The sequence below is a fragment of the Argiope bruennichi genome, chromosome 1, assembly GCF_947563725.1.
Source record: "Argiope bruennichi chromosome 1, qqArgBrue1.1, whole genome shotgun sequence".
Classification (NCBI taxonomy): Eukaryota; Metazoa; Arthropoda; class Arachnida; order Araneae; family Araneidae; genus Argiope; species Argiope bruennichi.
The window spans coordinates 126,613,091-126,629,414 of NC_079151.1; the positions used below are offsets into that span (position 1 = coordinate 126,613,091).

A 16,324-nucleotide genomic window follows, 5' to 3' on the forward strand; every position below is an offset into this window, starting at 1 on the left:
AATTGGATGAAGGTGAATATTAACTGGGACTAATTGGATGAAAGTGAATATTATCTGGGACTAATTAGATGAAAGTGAATATTATCTGGGACTAATTAGATGAAAGTGAATATTAGTCCCATCTGGGACTAATTAGATGAAAGTGAATATTATCTGGGACTAATTAGATGAAAGTAAATATTTTAGATAAAATATACGAAATCTGATACGAATTTTATAACCAATATAACAACTCATTTGTTTTACTTTATTTTACTTTAACAATAGCACGATAATTTCTTTTCTCCAATGATTAAACAAATGAATAAAAACAATAACTTACGAAATATCCTCAGCAATAACAAAGAAAATATGGCAAGGAACTTCGAAAGACCCATTATTTGAAAATCTTTGTACAACACGAATTGATTTAGAGTCGAAAATCAAACGTACGTTATAAGACTGTGATCATGCACAAGAAAAAAAAAAGCATTCTTCGAAGTGATGGCGCTGATGGTCATTATATTATGACGTCATCTGTTTTATCCAGTTTCTGCAGATCTGCTAATAAAAATAAAAAAATTATTTTCTTGTAGTTAAATTTTTCCTCTTCGATTTTGTTGCTATTTTTATTCATTTGTAGTTCAAATTTAATTTCTTGCGCTTTTGTACATTTTTATATTTGTATTTACCCTTCATTCATTTTTGATATAAATTTATTTATTGAGTAAATGTTTGCAAATAGAAGAATAACTTCTTTCAGTAAAAATGAAATAATCTGAACATACAGGAAAATAGCAAAAAAAATTTAACATTCTCCATACATAGTTATCATTATATTTTAAATTATAATTTTCAAATAAAAATATGAAAAATATATATGCAAATTATTTTTATCTTTTAACTCAAGAATGAAGGGGAAACCCAAAATAATACGGACACCATTTCTTAATTTCGAATCAGTTATTTTCAGTATAATATAATATATATATTAATACAACAAAACTTATACGTTATTTACAAATATATATATAATGATATCTCTTAATTTAAATCCTAATTAATTTCCTAATTTTTGTCTTAAATAAGCATATATTACTTTATTCTAGAAGTGTTCTCTTATTTCTTGATCCGAATCCATTTTTTTTATTTAATGATTCTACATGCACTTTTAAAAAAATGCTGAGTTTCGACTTTCCATAGTTCGAGCGAAGGCATAAAAATCCCTAAAGACTATGACATAATTTCAGAGATACCTAAGATTCACATTCCTATTTCGACATATGTCGAAGAAATCCCTCAAAAAATATTTCAGTAGAAGCTCAAATGGTAAATTTCTTACACTTTGCTCTTATATATATATAATATAGTATCAGAATAATGAGTGATTGAATCGATCTCCAAGTCTCCGAATTATCACAAATATTAACAATTGACTTGATTCTGTAATATAAATCCTATGGATAGAGTTATATAATATTATGATTATTAAGATGTATGATAAGGAAACTTGATATTCAAAGTACATCCGGGTTAAAGGGTTAAGATACTTTTAAGAAATATGAATAAGTAAGTAGTTATGACTGCATTTCACAGACAATCATGTGTGATGTCATGTTGACATCATGTCACAGACAACGCCATGTGAGTTCTGTGCGTAATAAAAAGAAAGTCATATTATATACCACGAATTTTCCAAATCTTGGTGAAATGTCAACGAAAGTCACATATCGAAAATCACTATTTCTCCAAGAACTTATTTTTATTAGAAAATCAATTAGCGGATAAAATTTCTATTCTTCGAACTAAGTCTTGCATATAAATAATGCATGTATATTACAGATGTACTTCCCAATTTGGGTAACTATCTTTGCTTTAAATTTAGTTCGTATTTAAATTTTTATAGTTTCTGAACTGAAACTATTAAGCGTGAAATACAAATTCAGCTTAATGAAAGAAATGAAAAAGAACGAAAGAAATCGTGTTTAATTATTAAAAAAGAAAATGATAATTTCGTTTACTAACAAATTTACATTTCTATTTTCAATTTATTGAAAGAAATTTATATATTGCATATATATTCATATATTTTTCAAAGTAAATGAATGTTATTAAAATTGTATAAATAAATAATGAAAAAATGGTGCAAAATATGTGATATATATCTCTGTACATCGAAATTTATGTATATCAAATGTTTTTTCTAGAAACATTTTGTTCAATTGATAAATATTCGAGTGTATTTTTCAGACTTATCCAGTATGTCTCGTCGTTGTACTTCATATACACCATTCCTGAATTTCTTTAAATTCAAATTTCCATTAAACTACTCTATGATAAATATTCGATGCATTTGAACAAATAAAGAATGGGTAAACATTTGTAGAAAACTGCCTACTAAGACATACAGTTTCTGTTTGTGGCGTGCAAGCATGCATGATTACTCTAATCTAATCATGCTGAATTTTTTTAGCAAAATTCAAGACGAATAGTCTTTTTTTCTTATTCGTTTCAACATCCTTGTGCTTTTATATATCTTACAACAATAAAGCCCGGTTGTAGAATAGGATTAATCAGAAAGGAAATTACTTTGAAATAATGCAGAAAGAACACTTGTTAGCCATATACTGAATCAGTCACTTCCATTTATATTTTAAATAGAAAATTGCATGGTGGGAAACTTGTAACATGGTTGGGCAAAGTATAACTTTATAAATGCGTGTATCCGGTAGAGAACGTCTAGTGATAACAGTATAAACTCAAAACAGCATGATTTTCCACTATCAGAGAATCACAAAGTATTACCCACTCCTTGCCTTAAAACTCCAGGGTGGTCTGAATGAGTATTATTGAGGCAACAGAAGGCGGAAATGGAATATTAGAGGAATATTTTAAGGGGCACTATCGAAACAGTCGTATTCACTAACATGGACCAAATCTTCCTCTGAGACGCATGTCTTGTCTTGGGACAGGCGATAACTAGATCTCATAAAATATTTAAACTCACTAGAGAAGTGAAACCCTTCTTATTTGTATGACAGTTCTCATCCAAGAAATCGTGACTTACAATACACTCTCGAGTATCTGGTTTGCGACTATTTGGCTTCCGTACTATCCAGCCTAGTTTTCTTTTAACGAGGAAAGCAAGGCTTTGCATTGCAACGTTGCCAGAGTATTGGAAGCTTGTGTCTGCTATGATCCTCCTACGAATGGTGTGCCAAATACAAAATGTAAATAGAAAAAAAGCAACGTTCTGCTCGTTGTTCATTGTTTCTTCAGTGTGTAATGAACTTCAGTCGTTGCCGTTGTTCCGTATTTTAACTGCATAGCTCGTACAGTGTTCGTAAATTGTTCTTGGGATGTACTTAATGTTTCTTTAAATGTACCACAATGAAGATTGCGGAATTTAGGTTAAAATGTGAACAAGTTATCTTTTAACTTATTTTTCCTCTAATAAATTTTTGAAACATGCAGTACAGTATAAAAACTATCAGCACAGAGCTTTCTATTTTAACCGCAAACGTTACCGGCAACTGCTTCTATGACTCACCGGGCAGCGGTCACGTTCACATTCTACGTGGTTTGAGATAAATGGAGGATATAGTACTCAATAAGAACTGAAAAAATACAATGCGTTTTTGGTATAAAAACCTTGTCTTCTGGTATTGGTACGAAAAGAAATGAGTCCAAAGAACTCTAGCCCAATCGATTTTTTTACTATCCGACCTGCTCTTCCACCCCATTAGGCCGGATACTCTATAGTCTACTGTATTTGATGGGGTTACTTTTAGAGAACACAAAATCAATGGAACTGTGTGTGTGTAAGTGCGCACGGTCACATGAGAGCTGTCAATTTTTCATGACAGTTGTTGTAAAAGAAAAGATGACATCACATCAGATCTTAAACTTCATTTTAAACATGAAATCTGTACACATACCGAATACCTAGAAGTAAACATACAAAATGGCAATCTTACATATTAAGACATAATTATTCACTCGGTGGAATGTAGGTGTAAATCTGATATAGCAGGTGTTTGATGTCTGCAAATATGCAATCTGAGTGAAGATGGGCCAATTAACTCTATTTCTACCATAATTGGATTCAATACGCTAAAGACATTAAAATACCTATATTTTAGGGATTTGATTTTCATTCCTCTCGTCTTAAATAATTCTACAGTGAATTGAACTGGATATGACATTGCCATTTCTTGAGTGCAATTTTCTCAAAAATTAAGATGTTTAGTTTAGTCTAGTTAGTTCAGTCGTCCCGTTTTTAAAAGCAACACTAGGGTTATTTTGGGACGGTCCTCGTCATTTTGAACCGCGGTCAGATGGCGAGGAGAACACCCGAGTTGGCATCCTCTCTCCACACCACACCAGGGAGAGGGCGTTTGGCCAGTACGGATATAACGTGCACCAGACCCGCTTACACGACGGTTCTTCAATGGAATCGGATCACCAACCCGAAACCTTACAACCAGGTCACAGCGGCCCTAGTCGAAATCTAAGAATCGTAGAAATATAGTTTTCTGGAGATTTTTCAGTCTGTGAGACTGATAATTGATGCCAAGCTGAATTTATATGGCAATTACAGGGTGCCTTGTACGTTTGCTTTTAAATAACTTGAAAAAATTGAGTGGCAGAATAAAGCGAATTATAATGTGGATTTCTCGATAATATGTTTTTAGTTCTGATCCACAGAAAATAATGCAAATGTAAGAAAAAAATATGATAGACTTAGAATGGTATACGATAAACAGCAGAATGGTAAATCAAGAGACAAGAAATTTTTATAATTTGTGAATTGAAGAAAGAAAAATCTTTTCACTCAGTAAGTTGTTCAATGGCAATTGTATGATCACTAAAACGACTCTACAAATTTGTTTGCTAAGCGTCAATTCCACAGTAATAATTGCACGTTAAATCTGTCGGGTCCAAACGTCCTCTCTCTGGTGTGGTGAGGAAGTTTGAAGAGGAGGGTGCACGCTCAGATGTCGTCCTCGTCATCTGACCGCGGTTCAAAATTACGATGTTCACCTGAAAACAGCCCTAGTGTTGCTTTAAAACTGGTCGTTAATATAACTAAACTAAACAATAGTAATCGAGTGCCATGTTTTAATTTATATAAATGTTAAAAATCAAGACACCCTTAAATTGTTAGTGGGCATACCTCATTCAATAATTTAGTTTTAAAATTCATCATAGCTAACATGTTACATATTGACGCAATCAGTGGGACTCCAGTTTTGCAATTTTCAGTTACTGTAGATTCCTTGACAGAAAATAAGTTAGAAATTAGTTGTCTCATGCTAAATGTTGAAAATCAGCTTTTTCATGATTTAGTAAGCAGATGGCGCTTTGAAATAGCTAATATTATCGTATAGATGAACCGGGTGTTAACTAAAGTCAAAGAAAAGACTCGCTAATCTCAACTCGAGGCTTTATTCAAGGATCTAAACCTTACATCTGTTTTTATCCACACGAAATGACTCGAATATATTAGATTTAGAAAGATGCAGAAATTATAAGAACATTCTAGAACAAATGAGAAATAACAGAAAGTAAATCAATAATAAAAAAAAACATTTTTAGGCAACTTGCCTGCAGTGAGATAAGAAATTGCGAACTGTCTCTTTCAGTTTATAGCATTCTACCACAGAGCCATTCAATCCGCGTCAAATTAGAACAAGTTTCGATACAATATTAATTCTTAAACATAGATATTTAAAGCATGATCAAAGATTTAAAAAAAAAATAGAAGTTCTGAAGTATGTTTTGTTATGAAACAAACTATTTCATGCATTAATAAGTATATGTAAAGAAAAAAAAAAGCTTTTTATTCGTTATACCAATTTGTAGGAGAAAAAGCATAATCTTAAAATTTCGTAACCGAGACCTTACCAGCAGGCCACCGCGGCCTAAGAGGCCTCTATCCTAGACGCACATACGACATGCAGCGTACGCGAAAGAATACATCCCACAGAATGGATAAGCCTTACTTTGAAAAAAAGCACAAAAAATAATGTTTAATTCTAACATCGTCGTTTTTTCTACATTTTTCGATTATTTGTTCATTCATAATATAAGTACATTCTTCCTCTGAAAAATGACGGTTTTTTTTTTTTTTTTTTTTTGACATTATAAACCGACAACAAGGTTTTCCGTAATAAAAAGAGAAGTTTGCGAAATGTATCCTAGAGCTACACAAAATACAACAGAACTGACGGTAAAATACAAAAAGGTTAATTACAGTTACAAGGAATAACAAAAAAAAGAAGAAAAGAATTGCTGACATTATTGATATGTGTTTCTTATCACTATCCTGTGGGAGACGCATCATTTCACAATGTTCTCAATTAGAAGAAGAATTTCGATGAGTATTTTGCATTAGAAAAATATTAAATCAAAGTATAATCCGATATTATAATTTTTTCCAGTTTTGCTTCATTTCAGTTGCATAGGTTCTTAAGAGTCTCTAAATTCTTTAAGTTATGGAATTTCGCACACACTGAAATCTACATTCCACACATAAGGAAATGGCTTAGTTTAGTTATATTAACATCCCGTTTAAAAGCAACACTAGGGCTATTTTGATGCGGACCTCGTACTTTTGAACCGTGATCAGATAACGAGAACGATATCTGAGCTGACACTCGCTCTCCAAACTTCCACACTCACCAGCAGGTGGAAGTTTGGCCCGATGAATTTAACATCCACCAGATTCGCCTACATGATGGCTTTTCGATGGAATCGGGTCTTGAACCTGAAACCCTTCGGTTCTAAGGCTTAGAGCTTAGTACCAGGCCACGGCGGCCCCATGAGATGGAATGATCAAGATAATATATATAGAGTAATATTAGGATTGAAATTGTGTCTATCTACTCAGTCTCCATTACAAACTGTCACGTCCACCATTTTCTTCCCAAATTCAGCAATAAGCATGTATTGGAAATTGAGATCATATTCATTCGATTTGATCATCTGAAAGATTATATATGAAAAAATAATATCAACCGAAAATTTAGAGCAAAAATTAACTGATGTGGGGAAAAAAATGGAACGATATTTTTTTCGGATAAAAAGTATATTGATTTAAAAGTCAAATGCCAAAAAAAGCTATGCGAATATGTATTTTCCATTCCAGCCCACAGTACCATTCTGAAAGCAATGTTTTTGGCTTCAAACAAGTTGCCTGTGGAAATAAACAATTTTGAATCGTCATTGCAATTTTTAAATAACTTGCACCCAATTTCATAAATATTTGAAAGTAAAAAAAAAGTTATGAAAAAAGTTAAAATATGATTCTGCTAAAATATAAATAAAATAAAATAATCTTGCATTGTTTCTTATTGTTCTGAATGTTCATTTCTTTTATTGCTTAAGTCTTATTACTGATTTTATCAGAGTAAGAAATATTATTACATGTCTAATTTTTCATGTTTTAATCTATTTAGCACTAAAATGTCCTCTCTCAATGCTTGACAATGATGATGTTCCCATATAATTTAGAACGATAATTATATGGGAACGATAATTATATGGGAACGATAATTATATAGGGATATAATATAAAGCAGATTTATATGGGGATATAATTATCGTTATATCCCCATATAATTATCGTATATAAATAATTTTCTAATATTATATTATATATGTATATATCATTTGAAATCAAGGGACATATCAGTGGGAATATTGGGAATGCGTGGAATGAGCACATCTTCGCCATTCGACATTCTGCCAACAATAGCTGTCTCTATTCGTTCCGCATGTTGGTCTTCTGATTCTGATGCGCGTGTTCGGGTAGCATATCAACGTTGTATTTCGATTCTTGCCGCATGTTGATCTTGAGCCTCTGAAGTACATGAGTTTGCATTTCATGAAAAATCTGTTTCATTGCTCCCTTGTCATCCCTCCTTTGTTTGAGAAGCTCGAATTGGCTTATTTCTACATGTTGCGCTGGTAGATCTATTAATTGACGAACGTTTAGGGACATATTTTTTGTCGAAACAATGGACAAGATATGCGCTTGTATAACCGAAGTATCGGTTGTCGATTCACCAAATAATCAGAAAAATTGTTTCTTGCACTGGAAAATTTCTATTATATATAACTTAACTTGATCGGCATCGATAATAATAATTCTATTTTGTATGTGTGAGATAAACTCTGAATAATATTTCCAGTTTGCAGCAGACAAAATAATGTGCACGCTGAATGACAACACCCTGTGTAGAGACTATTCATTAATGAGAAGAAAGAAATTAGTGCTTGCACTAAATATTTTCAATTTCATTTCACTCACATTGATTGGCATCAATCATAATAATTTTATTTTGTTTGATATATATGCGATTAACATGTGCGAATGACATGTGCCGTTTACTGTTTGTCTTTTATCAGTTTTAAAATAAAAGCCATCGCAGCAACAGCCTTCGCGCAAGTGCAATCAATAAGTTGGCAAAGTTTCATAGGAATCTGTCTAACGGTATTTCTGCGCATAAGGTACGAACAAACAAAAATTATTTTTTCTATATTAGATGATCATGCAAAAAATAATATTCCTAAGAACAAATTAGGAGACTTTTATTTCAATATTTATTAGTTTAGAAATACCAAAAAAAACAAAAAAAAAACTTAATCTCCAGCAATTCCAATGTTTGAAATTTTGCTCTCTGAACAAAAATATAAGCTGGTATTTAAATCTAAGAATGTTAGCGAGTTTCACCAACAAATTAATTGTTTAACTTATTTAACCATATAACAGCTCTAAATTAACTAAATAAACAATTTCTAATTGTATAGAAAGACTTCGAATAATATTTCAAAAACAAATCGATGTCAGTGTTGTTTCAATACTCGAATATTAAACTTCTTGTACCACATAATTACTTGCCATCCGTCTCGTACAATGAATTTATCGGGACCTGAAATGGAAGAAAAATCACAAATATTAAGAAAAAGGAAGCAAAAAAATATTACGATTATTAAAATAATTCCATTTGCAAGGCGCATCCAATATCTAAAAAAAAATTACTTATAAGAACTTCGAATTTATCTTTAAATGCTATTCGAAACAAATGGATTTCTTTCCTACATCTCTCTTCAAATAAAACATTTGATTTTAGCACTTACCCCCTTGCCGTGGAAAGACGCGGAATGCATGTCGAAATGCTTTTTTTTTTCCACAGAATCGCCAACGACGTGTTGCGCACGTCAGCTAATTTAGTTGTTATATTAACGTCCCGTTTTAAAGCAACACTAGAGCTATTTTGAGACGGACCTCATAACTTTGAACCGCGGTCAGATGACGACGACGACACCTGAGCTGGCACCTCCCTCTCCAAATTTCCAAACGACACAAGTTGAATGACGTTTGATCCAGACTGATTTAACGTGCAACAGACCCACTTACACGACGGTTCTTCGATGACCCTATGTTTCTTAACCTACGTTTCTTCTACCATAATTTGAACCTGAGACCTTACCACCAGGCAACTGCGGCCTTGTACACGTCAGCAGGCAATTGTGACAGAAAGTAACAGTGACATTCGCGACTCGTCGACTGAGACTGTTTGCACCGGAGTTTGGTCGAAAATTAATTCAACTAGGAGATATAAATCTGCGAGTTACAGTGGACTGTTTAGGCACACGCATCTGTGAATTTCTTGCCACCCTCAACTGGTCACAATAATACTTTCTGAAATCTAATTGCAGATTAAAAATGTGAATTGCGACTTGATGCTTAAGATTGTGTTAACGAAACTGAAAATTCCTTAAGAAATGACCATAAAATAAAAACTTTAATTCATTTTAGAAACAGCGCATGTCTTTTCACTATCATACATAAAATGTGAGAGTGCAACATATGAGATGGCTTAGTTTTAGTTTAATTGTATTAACGTCCTGTTTTAAAGCAACATAGGATTATTTTGGGACGGACCTCGTAATTTTGAACCGCGGTCAGATGAAGAGGATGACACCTGGGCTGGAATCCCCTCTCCAAACTTCCATACCACATCAGAGGGAGTACGTTTGGAACTTACTGTTTTAACGTGCACCAGACCCGCTTACACAATATTTCTTCGGTGGAATTGGATCTCGAACCTGAAACCCTGGGTTCCGAAGCCGAACCCTTACCACCAGGCTAAGGAGGTCTCATATAAGTTAGCATGATTACGGTTACGGTCGGGAGATTGAAAGATCGTTGGTTCGAGACAAGATTTCATTGAGGTTTTGACATGTGTGTAGACGCATAGCTAGATAAATTAGTTTTTATCATGCGAGTCATCAGAACGCGATTTCAAAATGACGAGGTTATCCGAAACACATTACCAGGATATACATTGAAAAGTCAATTGATTTCAAAACACTAAATGGGTTTCTAAATTTTCATCTAATCACAGATAACCGAGTTTCCTTGCATAACTTACTGCTAAACTAATTTATTAGTATTCATGCCGGCGTCCTGGCATAGGGGTAGCGCGTCTTCCCCTTGATCTGGGCGTCATACGTTCCAGTCCCGGATCAGGCATGGTTGTTCTTCATCTGTTCTATCTGCGAGATGTGTGAATGTCTTTCTGTAAAAAGGGGTTGTGCAAGCGAATGCTATGCGTGAGTAGCTAAGACGTACTCTTGGTCCTAGTTGGCGCTACTAAAACAAGAGACGCTCTCTTGGCTTAAAATCGTCAGCGAGCTTGTCCCTGACAAGTGCCATTATAAACAACAATTAGTATTCACGTTATACTTTTTTTATTTTTTATTTATTTTTTATTTTTATTTTATTTTTTTATTTTTATTTTATTTTTTTTATTTTTATTTATTTTTATTTTATTTTTTTATTTTTATTTATTTTTATTTTATTTTTTTATTTTTATTTATTTTTTATTTTATTTTTTTATTTTTATTTATTTTTTATTTTATTATTTTTATTTTTATTTATTTTTATTTTATTATTTTTATTTTTATTTATTTTTATTTTATTTTTTTTATTTTTATTTATTTTTATTTTATTTTTTTTATTTTTATTTATTTTTATTTATTTTTATTTTATTTTTTTATTTGTATTTATTTTTATTTTATTTATTTTTTTGCAATTATCTGTTAATTCCTCGTAATCAAATCGGTAAAATATGGTAACAGTATCTCGAAATAATGTAAGTCATTTGCAACATTAGTTTTGATAGAATATTTTATCTGATCAAAAATATAGAAGAAATATGTAGAGGTGTTATAAACAAAGGGAAAAAAATAAATAGGATATAATTTAATTGTAATAAATCTGTATTTAACACTTTATGTCCAATCTTCCCTTGAATGAATTAAGCTTCTATATTTGCAACATTTAAATTCAAAACTTTTTTTTATCTTTTACAAATAAAGGCAGATAACGAATAATAATCATTTTATCATTTAATAGTAGTATCCGCTCAGAGCGTGGCATAACATCTAAAAGGAAAAATTAGCTTTAGACTTAAGTCTAGCCTCCACCTGATATGACATGGGAATGTCATGCGGGATCAAAAGGATATTTAGAAATCATCAAAAATAATTACAAAACAATTTTTTATAGCACATCTTCAGAAATATTTAGAGCTAAGCTTTGTTATACAGTCATTTGGCGCTTTGAGAGGTTGGCAATTTTTCGGTGGCGCTTTGTTTGGGGTTACATGGCCGCCATTTTTTTTTATGTGACTGTATGCTACTGTATTTCGATTTCTCCTCGATTCCCTTGATTATTTCCTGCTGCACATACTTCTGCTTACTTTCATTATCTTCAATTAAATTTTTTTTTCATGCATTTCATTTTACTGCATTTATTGGGGTTTTTTTTTTTTTTTTCATATTTCCGTTAATTTGCTGCAGCGTTCCTCGGAACCTTTAAGAATGGAAACGCTATCGCTGGCGTTCGCGCCACATTCAGCCATTTCGCTAAAATTGGGTGATAAACTATTTTTTGGATGAAAATAACTGTATATTAATGCTGTTCCATATTGACACTGTTCCACAAAATTATTTCAATTTTCCCTTGTAAACAATATATGCTATTTGATTTATCTTTCCATTTTAAAGCTGCGCTAAGCTTTGATATACAGTCATTTTGCGCCTTACGAGGTTGGCAATTTTTCGGTGGCGCTTTTGCTACCGTTACCCTATTGCTGCCGTTCTTGCCACTTTCTGCCATTTCGCTAAAATTTGGCGATAAATTATTTTTTGGTGAAAATGACTATATATCAAAACTATTCCTAAAGCTGAACAATATGGACAGACTATAGATATTGTTTCTATTGAAACCGAGGCATCATTTCTGTAATCCACACATGGATCGAAATTCAGAGAGGAGTATTCTTTTTCGCACCAAATATCAGGAACATTTGTTCTTTCACTTCTCCTGTGTCTCAAATTTAAATGTCTTTCTCAGTCAGCATATAGGCGCGATTCATTGTCTTTCTCTGTCAGCAGATAGGCGCAATTCATTGTCTTTCTCTGTCAGCAGATAGGCGCAATTCATTGTCTTTCTCTGTCAGCAGATAGGCGCAATTCATTGTCTTTCTCTGTCAGCAGATAGGCGCAATTCATTGTCTTTCTCTGTCAGCAGATAGACGCGATTCATTGTCTTTCTCTGTCAGCAGATAGACGCGATTCATTGTCTTTCTCTGTCAGCAGATAGGCGCGATTCATTGTCTTTCTCTGTCAGCAGATAGGCGCGATTCATTGTCTTTCTCTGTCAGCAGATAGGCGCGATTCATTATGTCTCTGTAATTCAATTGCAGTGCGATTTAAAGAGAGACGGTTACTTCGCCCAGCAGAAGACTCTCCTTTGAAGAAAGTCTGGACATTCTTTCTCTGATATTAGCTAACCTAACGTTTTTCTCCTCCACATTTTCATTATCGTATAACAAATAAAGCATTTTAGCATTTAATGTGCTCCGGCCAAGGTTGAATTTCCTTCATTTTGGGGATAATGAGATTTGAATCGTTGTTTAAAATCAGACGTAAAAAAAGAAATGTATTGCATATGAATACCACAGTTCTTGCTATTTGTACATGCGAAATTTGTGATTTCCGCTCACGCGCGGAAAAGGGCAAAGCACGGATACTGCTGCTTTACGCATGCGCGAATTGTAGTAGGAAAATAATTAAAATAGCAATTATAAAACTCCTTTTTTTATTTTGATATGACTTCAATATACTAAAACCTTCCCCAATAAATGCCCTACAAAATAGTACAAATATCTCCAAAAGTAGTTAAGTATTTCTCGAGTTTTTTGGGTTTCAATATACAGACGCTTTCAGGAGATTTCATTTTATATTATGTCTGATATCGATCTCCAAAAACTGTTATGGATCAATATTCCTAATTCTCAATACTCATGTGATGTAGTATATAAAACTCAATGCTCTTCAAAGACTTACTAAGGCTTTTAATCTACTTTAACTACATCTAATTACATTCACGGACATCTAAAACTACGAAGCACACAAAACATTACATCAAAACACAAACATTGAAAACAGAAGTTCTCACAAAAAAAGAAATTGCCAGATACAAGAAAGATACAACAAAGTTTAAAAATAATCTCGTAACCAGTCAGTTTTCTATATACTTTGCATAGATAATTTTAATTGCATTATTTATTCCTAAGGACCAGAATTACTCATGCTTTCATTTTCCTTTTTTTAGACTATAATGAGAAAACTAACATTTTTTTCTGAAGCATGTACTGTTGAAACTTTAAAATATTTTATTTGTTCTTAATGTTTGGTTTTAAAGAGAATTTTAAATGCTTGATATGTCTAGTTTAAAAGGATATTTCTTCGATCGCTTTATTTCAATCACTTTTTGATTCATGTCGTGACGTGCCACTAGCACTGGTACATTCCAGAAATGTACTCATAAAAATGAAAGGTTAAGATTTTTTTGACTTTATCATTATTTAAAAGAAAGAATAATTCTTTGTATAATTAGCTAGTTCAGTACCGTTTTAAACCTTTGCAATAAATTCATTATGCATGGTGAAAAATAAATTAACTACATTTTATTATAATATAAGCTGTTTATTTGAAATAATTAGGGGGGGAGGTCAACACCCCAACTCTAAACATTGGTCCCCTTTCTACTATTACTATTTCATATGAAACCTCACGATTCCAGATACGTCTTCCAAGGTCATTTGTTTTCCATTCACTCTCATTTTCAAAAGAAATTTCAAAACTGTTACTTCCTTTTATATTACTATGAGAAAAGAAAAAAAAATAGTTTAATGTTCTCCAACTGCATCTGGTGCACCGATTTCGTTAATTCATATAAAACTTTATGCCTCTTAAAGATTTCATCAATGGTCACTTACGTTTCATTGAAGATTCTACAGCATAGCCACCATGAATCTAACACTATAAAAGGATTGTAATTCGAAAACTCTAAATGCGTGTAAAATAAATGATATTTCAACTAAATTTAGGGAAATTTCCATTTTAAAAGTTATCTAAATTCTGAACTCTTTCCCACATTTTCTTTGTTATGCTTTCTTCCTTCCTAATCTGCCTATTTCTTAATTATTATCAAGATTTTAACAAGAAACTTTTATAAAGAATCTAAAAATGGTTTTTCTAAAAAATAGTGTTTGATTTTGGGACCTCTTATAAAGTTCAGTTGAGTTTTTTTTAATAGCACAAAAGCCATCTTTGGTTAAGCTGCGCCACATTCATGAAATTAAAATATTTGTATCAATTTATAATGAAGTAAAAACAATGATTGTTTACAAAATTCAAATTTGTAAAAGCGTGAAACTGTGAGCCATATAAAAGCGCAATAATGATGTAAGATTTGGTACTGTACTAAAAAGCGCGGCTAATGTTTATATATAATTATAAAAATCAATATTTTTAAAAAAAAATTAAAAAGGCGAGCATGCTGAGTTTTTAAAAGCAACTCGCCCAAATCAGGGCAAAATTTCTGAAAACGTGCAAGACGGTGTCAAGAAAATCGTGGAAATTCTACAAGAATGTATAAAAAAAGACATAGGACTCTTTCAAATTGAGCAATAATTCAATCACTCAAACAAATGTCGAAGGATTGAATCGAGTGTGCCCAATCTTCAAAGTAGTTAAAATTATATTCAGTTTTCTACTGTGTAAAGATGGCCAGAAATCTATTGTAGGCTTAATTGTATGAAGCTTATTACGAATCAGTGCGTCCCATTCAGTTTGCCATTTAGAATGCAAAATGTAACATATATATTTCTTATAATCAGAAAGAGTAATCTGTGTTGGCAAGAGAGTAGTGGCCAATTTAGCTGCCATATCAGCCTTTTCATTTCCCATAATTCCCATATGTGAGGGGACCCATCATAAAATAATTTAAAAGACCTTCCAGAAAAGTTTGTCATACAAGTTTAAAATGTAAAGCAAAGGATGGCTTCGAACATGTAAAGATAATAGGAATTCCAAAGCGCTCAGTGAATCAGTGTATATTATGTTGCTATCTGCAGAACAATCTGAAATAAACGACAAATCTTTTAAAATAGCAGTTACTTCTGCTGAAAAAAATGGAAAAAAATAAATGAATTTTATAAGCTATTGTGGAATTTGAAATAATACAAGTATAAGAAGTAAGATCGAAACCTCTAGAGCCATCTATAAAAATAGGTTTGAATTGACAATATTTTTGACGATGATTAGCAAAGATTTGCTGATAAATAATATCTGTAGTTTTTTGTTTATCAAAATGTTGAAAGAGAATCAAGTATTGGATAACATGAGATTTCCAAGGTGTTAAGAGAAATGATTGTTCAGAAACTACTTGTTCATTCTCTAGATGCAGTTCTGAAACTAAACGAGTCATTCTCTCAAAGAATGAGGGTATTAATGATGGTCGAGTAGCCTAAAGGCGTTATAAAAATAGGTTCCTATTAAAATAATAGGGATAACCAGGGTTTCATAAAATTTTAAAATAATAATGGGAAAGACAATATCTGCCTTCTGATGATATTGCTGGATTACAATACCTTATAAAGAGATAAGCAGAAATTTTCTCGAAATTGCGCCTTGAGTAATGTAAATATATAAATTGCCTAAAAAAAGCTACCCAAAATCTACAATGATGAAACAGATCAAATTCTATTCTTACTTGTTTTGATTCCAAATGCTAAAGTACCATTTTTTCTAATATACAGCATCCAAAACAATCCATCTTCAAAATCGTTTTTCACGCCTGCTATATCGTAGACGTACATTTTTTCTCCCATTTTTTTCCACTAAAATCTATGATGTAAATTTTTAAAAAAATACAAATACATTTAACAATATAAAATGGTTAGAGATTTATCTCATAGAA

At 32.1% G+C, this 16,324-nt stretch overlaps 2 protein-coding genes across 4 annotated transcripts in view; both read right to left on the reverse strand.

Moving 5' to 3' along the window:
• The window catches only part of LOC129969937 (uncharacterized protein CG3556-like), a 42,877-nt gene extending 42,414 nt beyond the window's left edge, over positions 1 to 463 (reverse strand). The window contains exon 1 of the mRNA XM_056084424.1: positions 323 to 463. Within this exon, the coding sequence (XP_055940399.1) occupies positions 323 to 377 (55 nt within the window). The 5' untranslated portion in view covers positions 378 to 463. The remainder of the gene's footprint in view (positions 1 to 322) is intronic.
• An 8,173-nt stretch (positions 464 to 8,636) lies between these two features.
• Positions 8,637 to 16,324, reverse strand: part of LOC129975838 (uncharacterized) — a 39,859-nt gene continuing 32,171 nt past the window's right edge. Inside the window, exons 7-8 of one of the 3 annotated variants that reach the window (XR_008785049.1) lie at positions 16,118 to 16,251; positions 8,637 to 8,915 (exon numbers count right to left, since the gene is read on the reverse strand). Coding sequence is in view for 2 of the 3 variants with exons in the window: in XM_056089092.1 (XP_055945067.1) it covers positions 8,830 to 8,915 (86 nt within the window). In the remaining variant the exon portion in view is untranslated. The remainder of the gene's footprint in view (positions 8,916 to 16,117; positions 16,252 to 16,324) is intronic. The other 2 variants (XM_056089092.1, XM_056089079.1) reach the window with 2 other exon arrangements.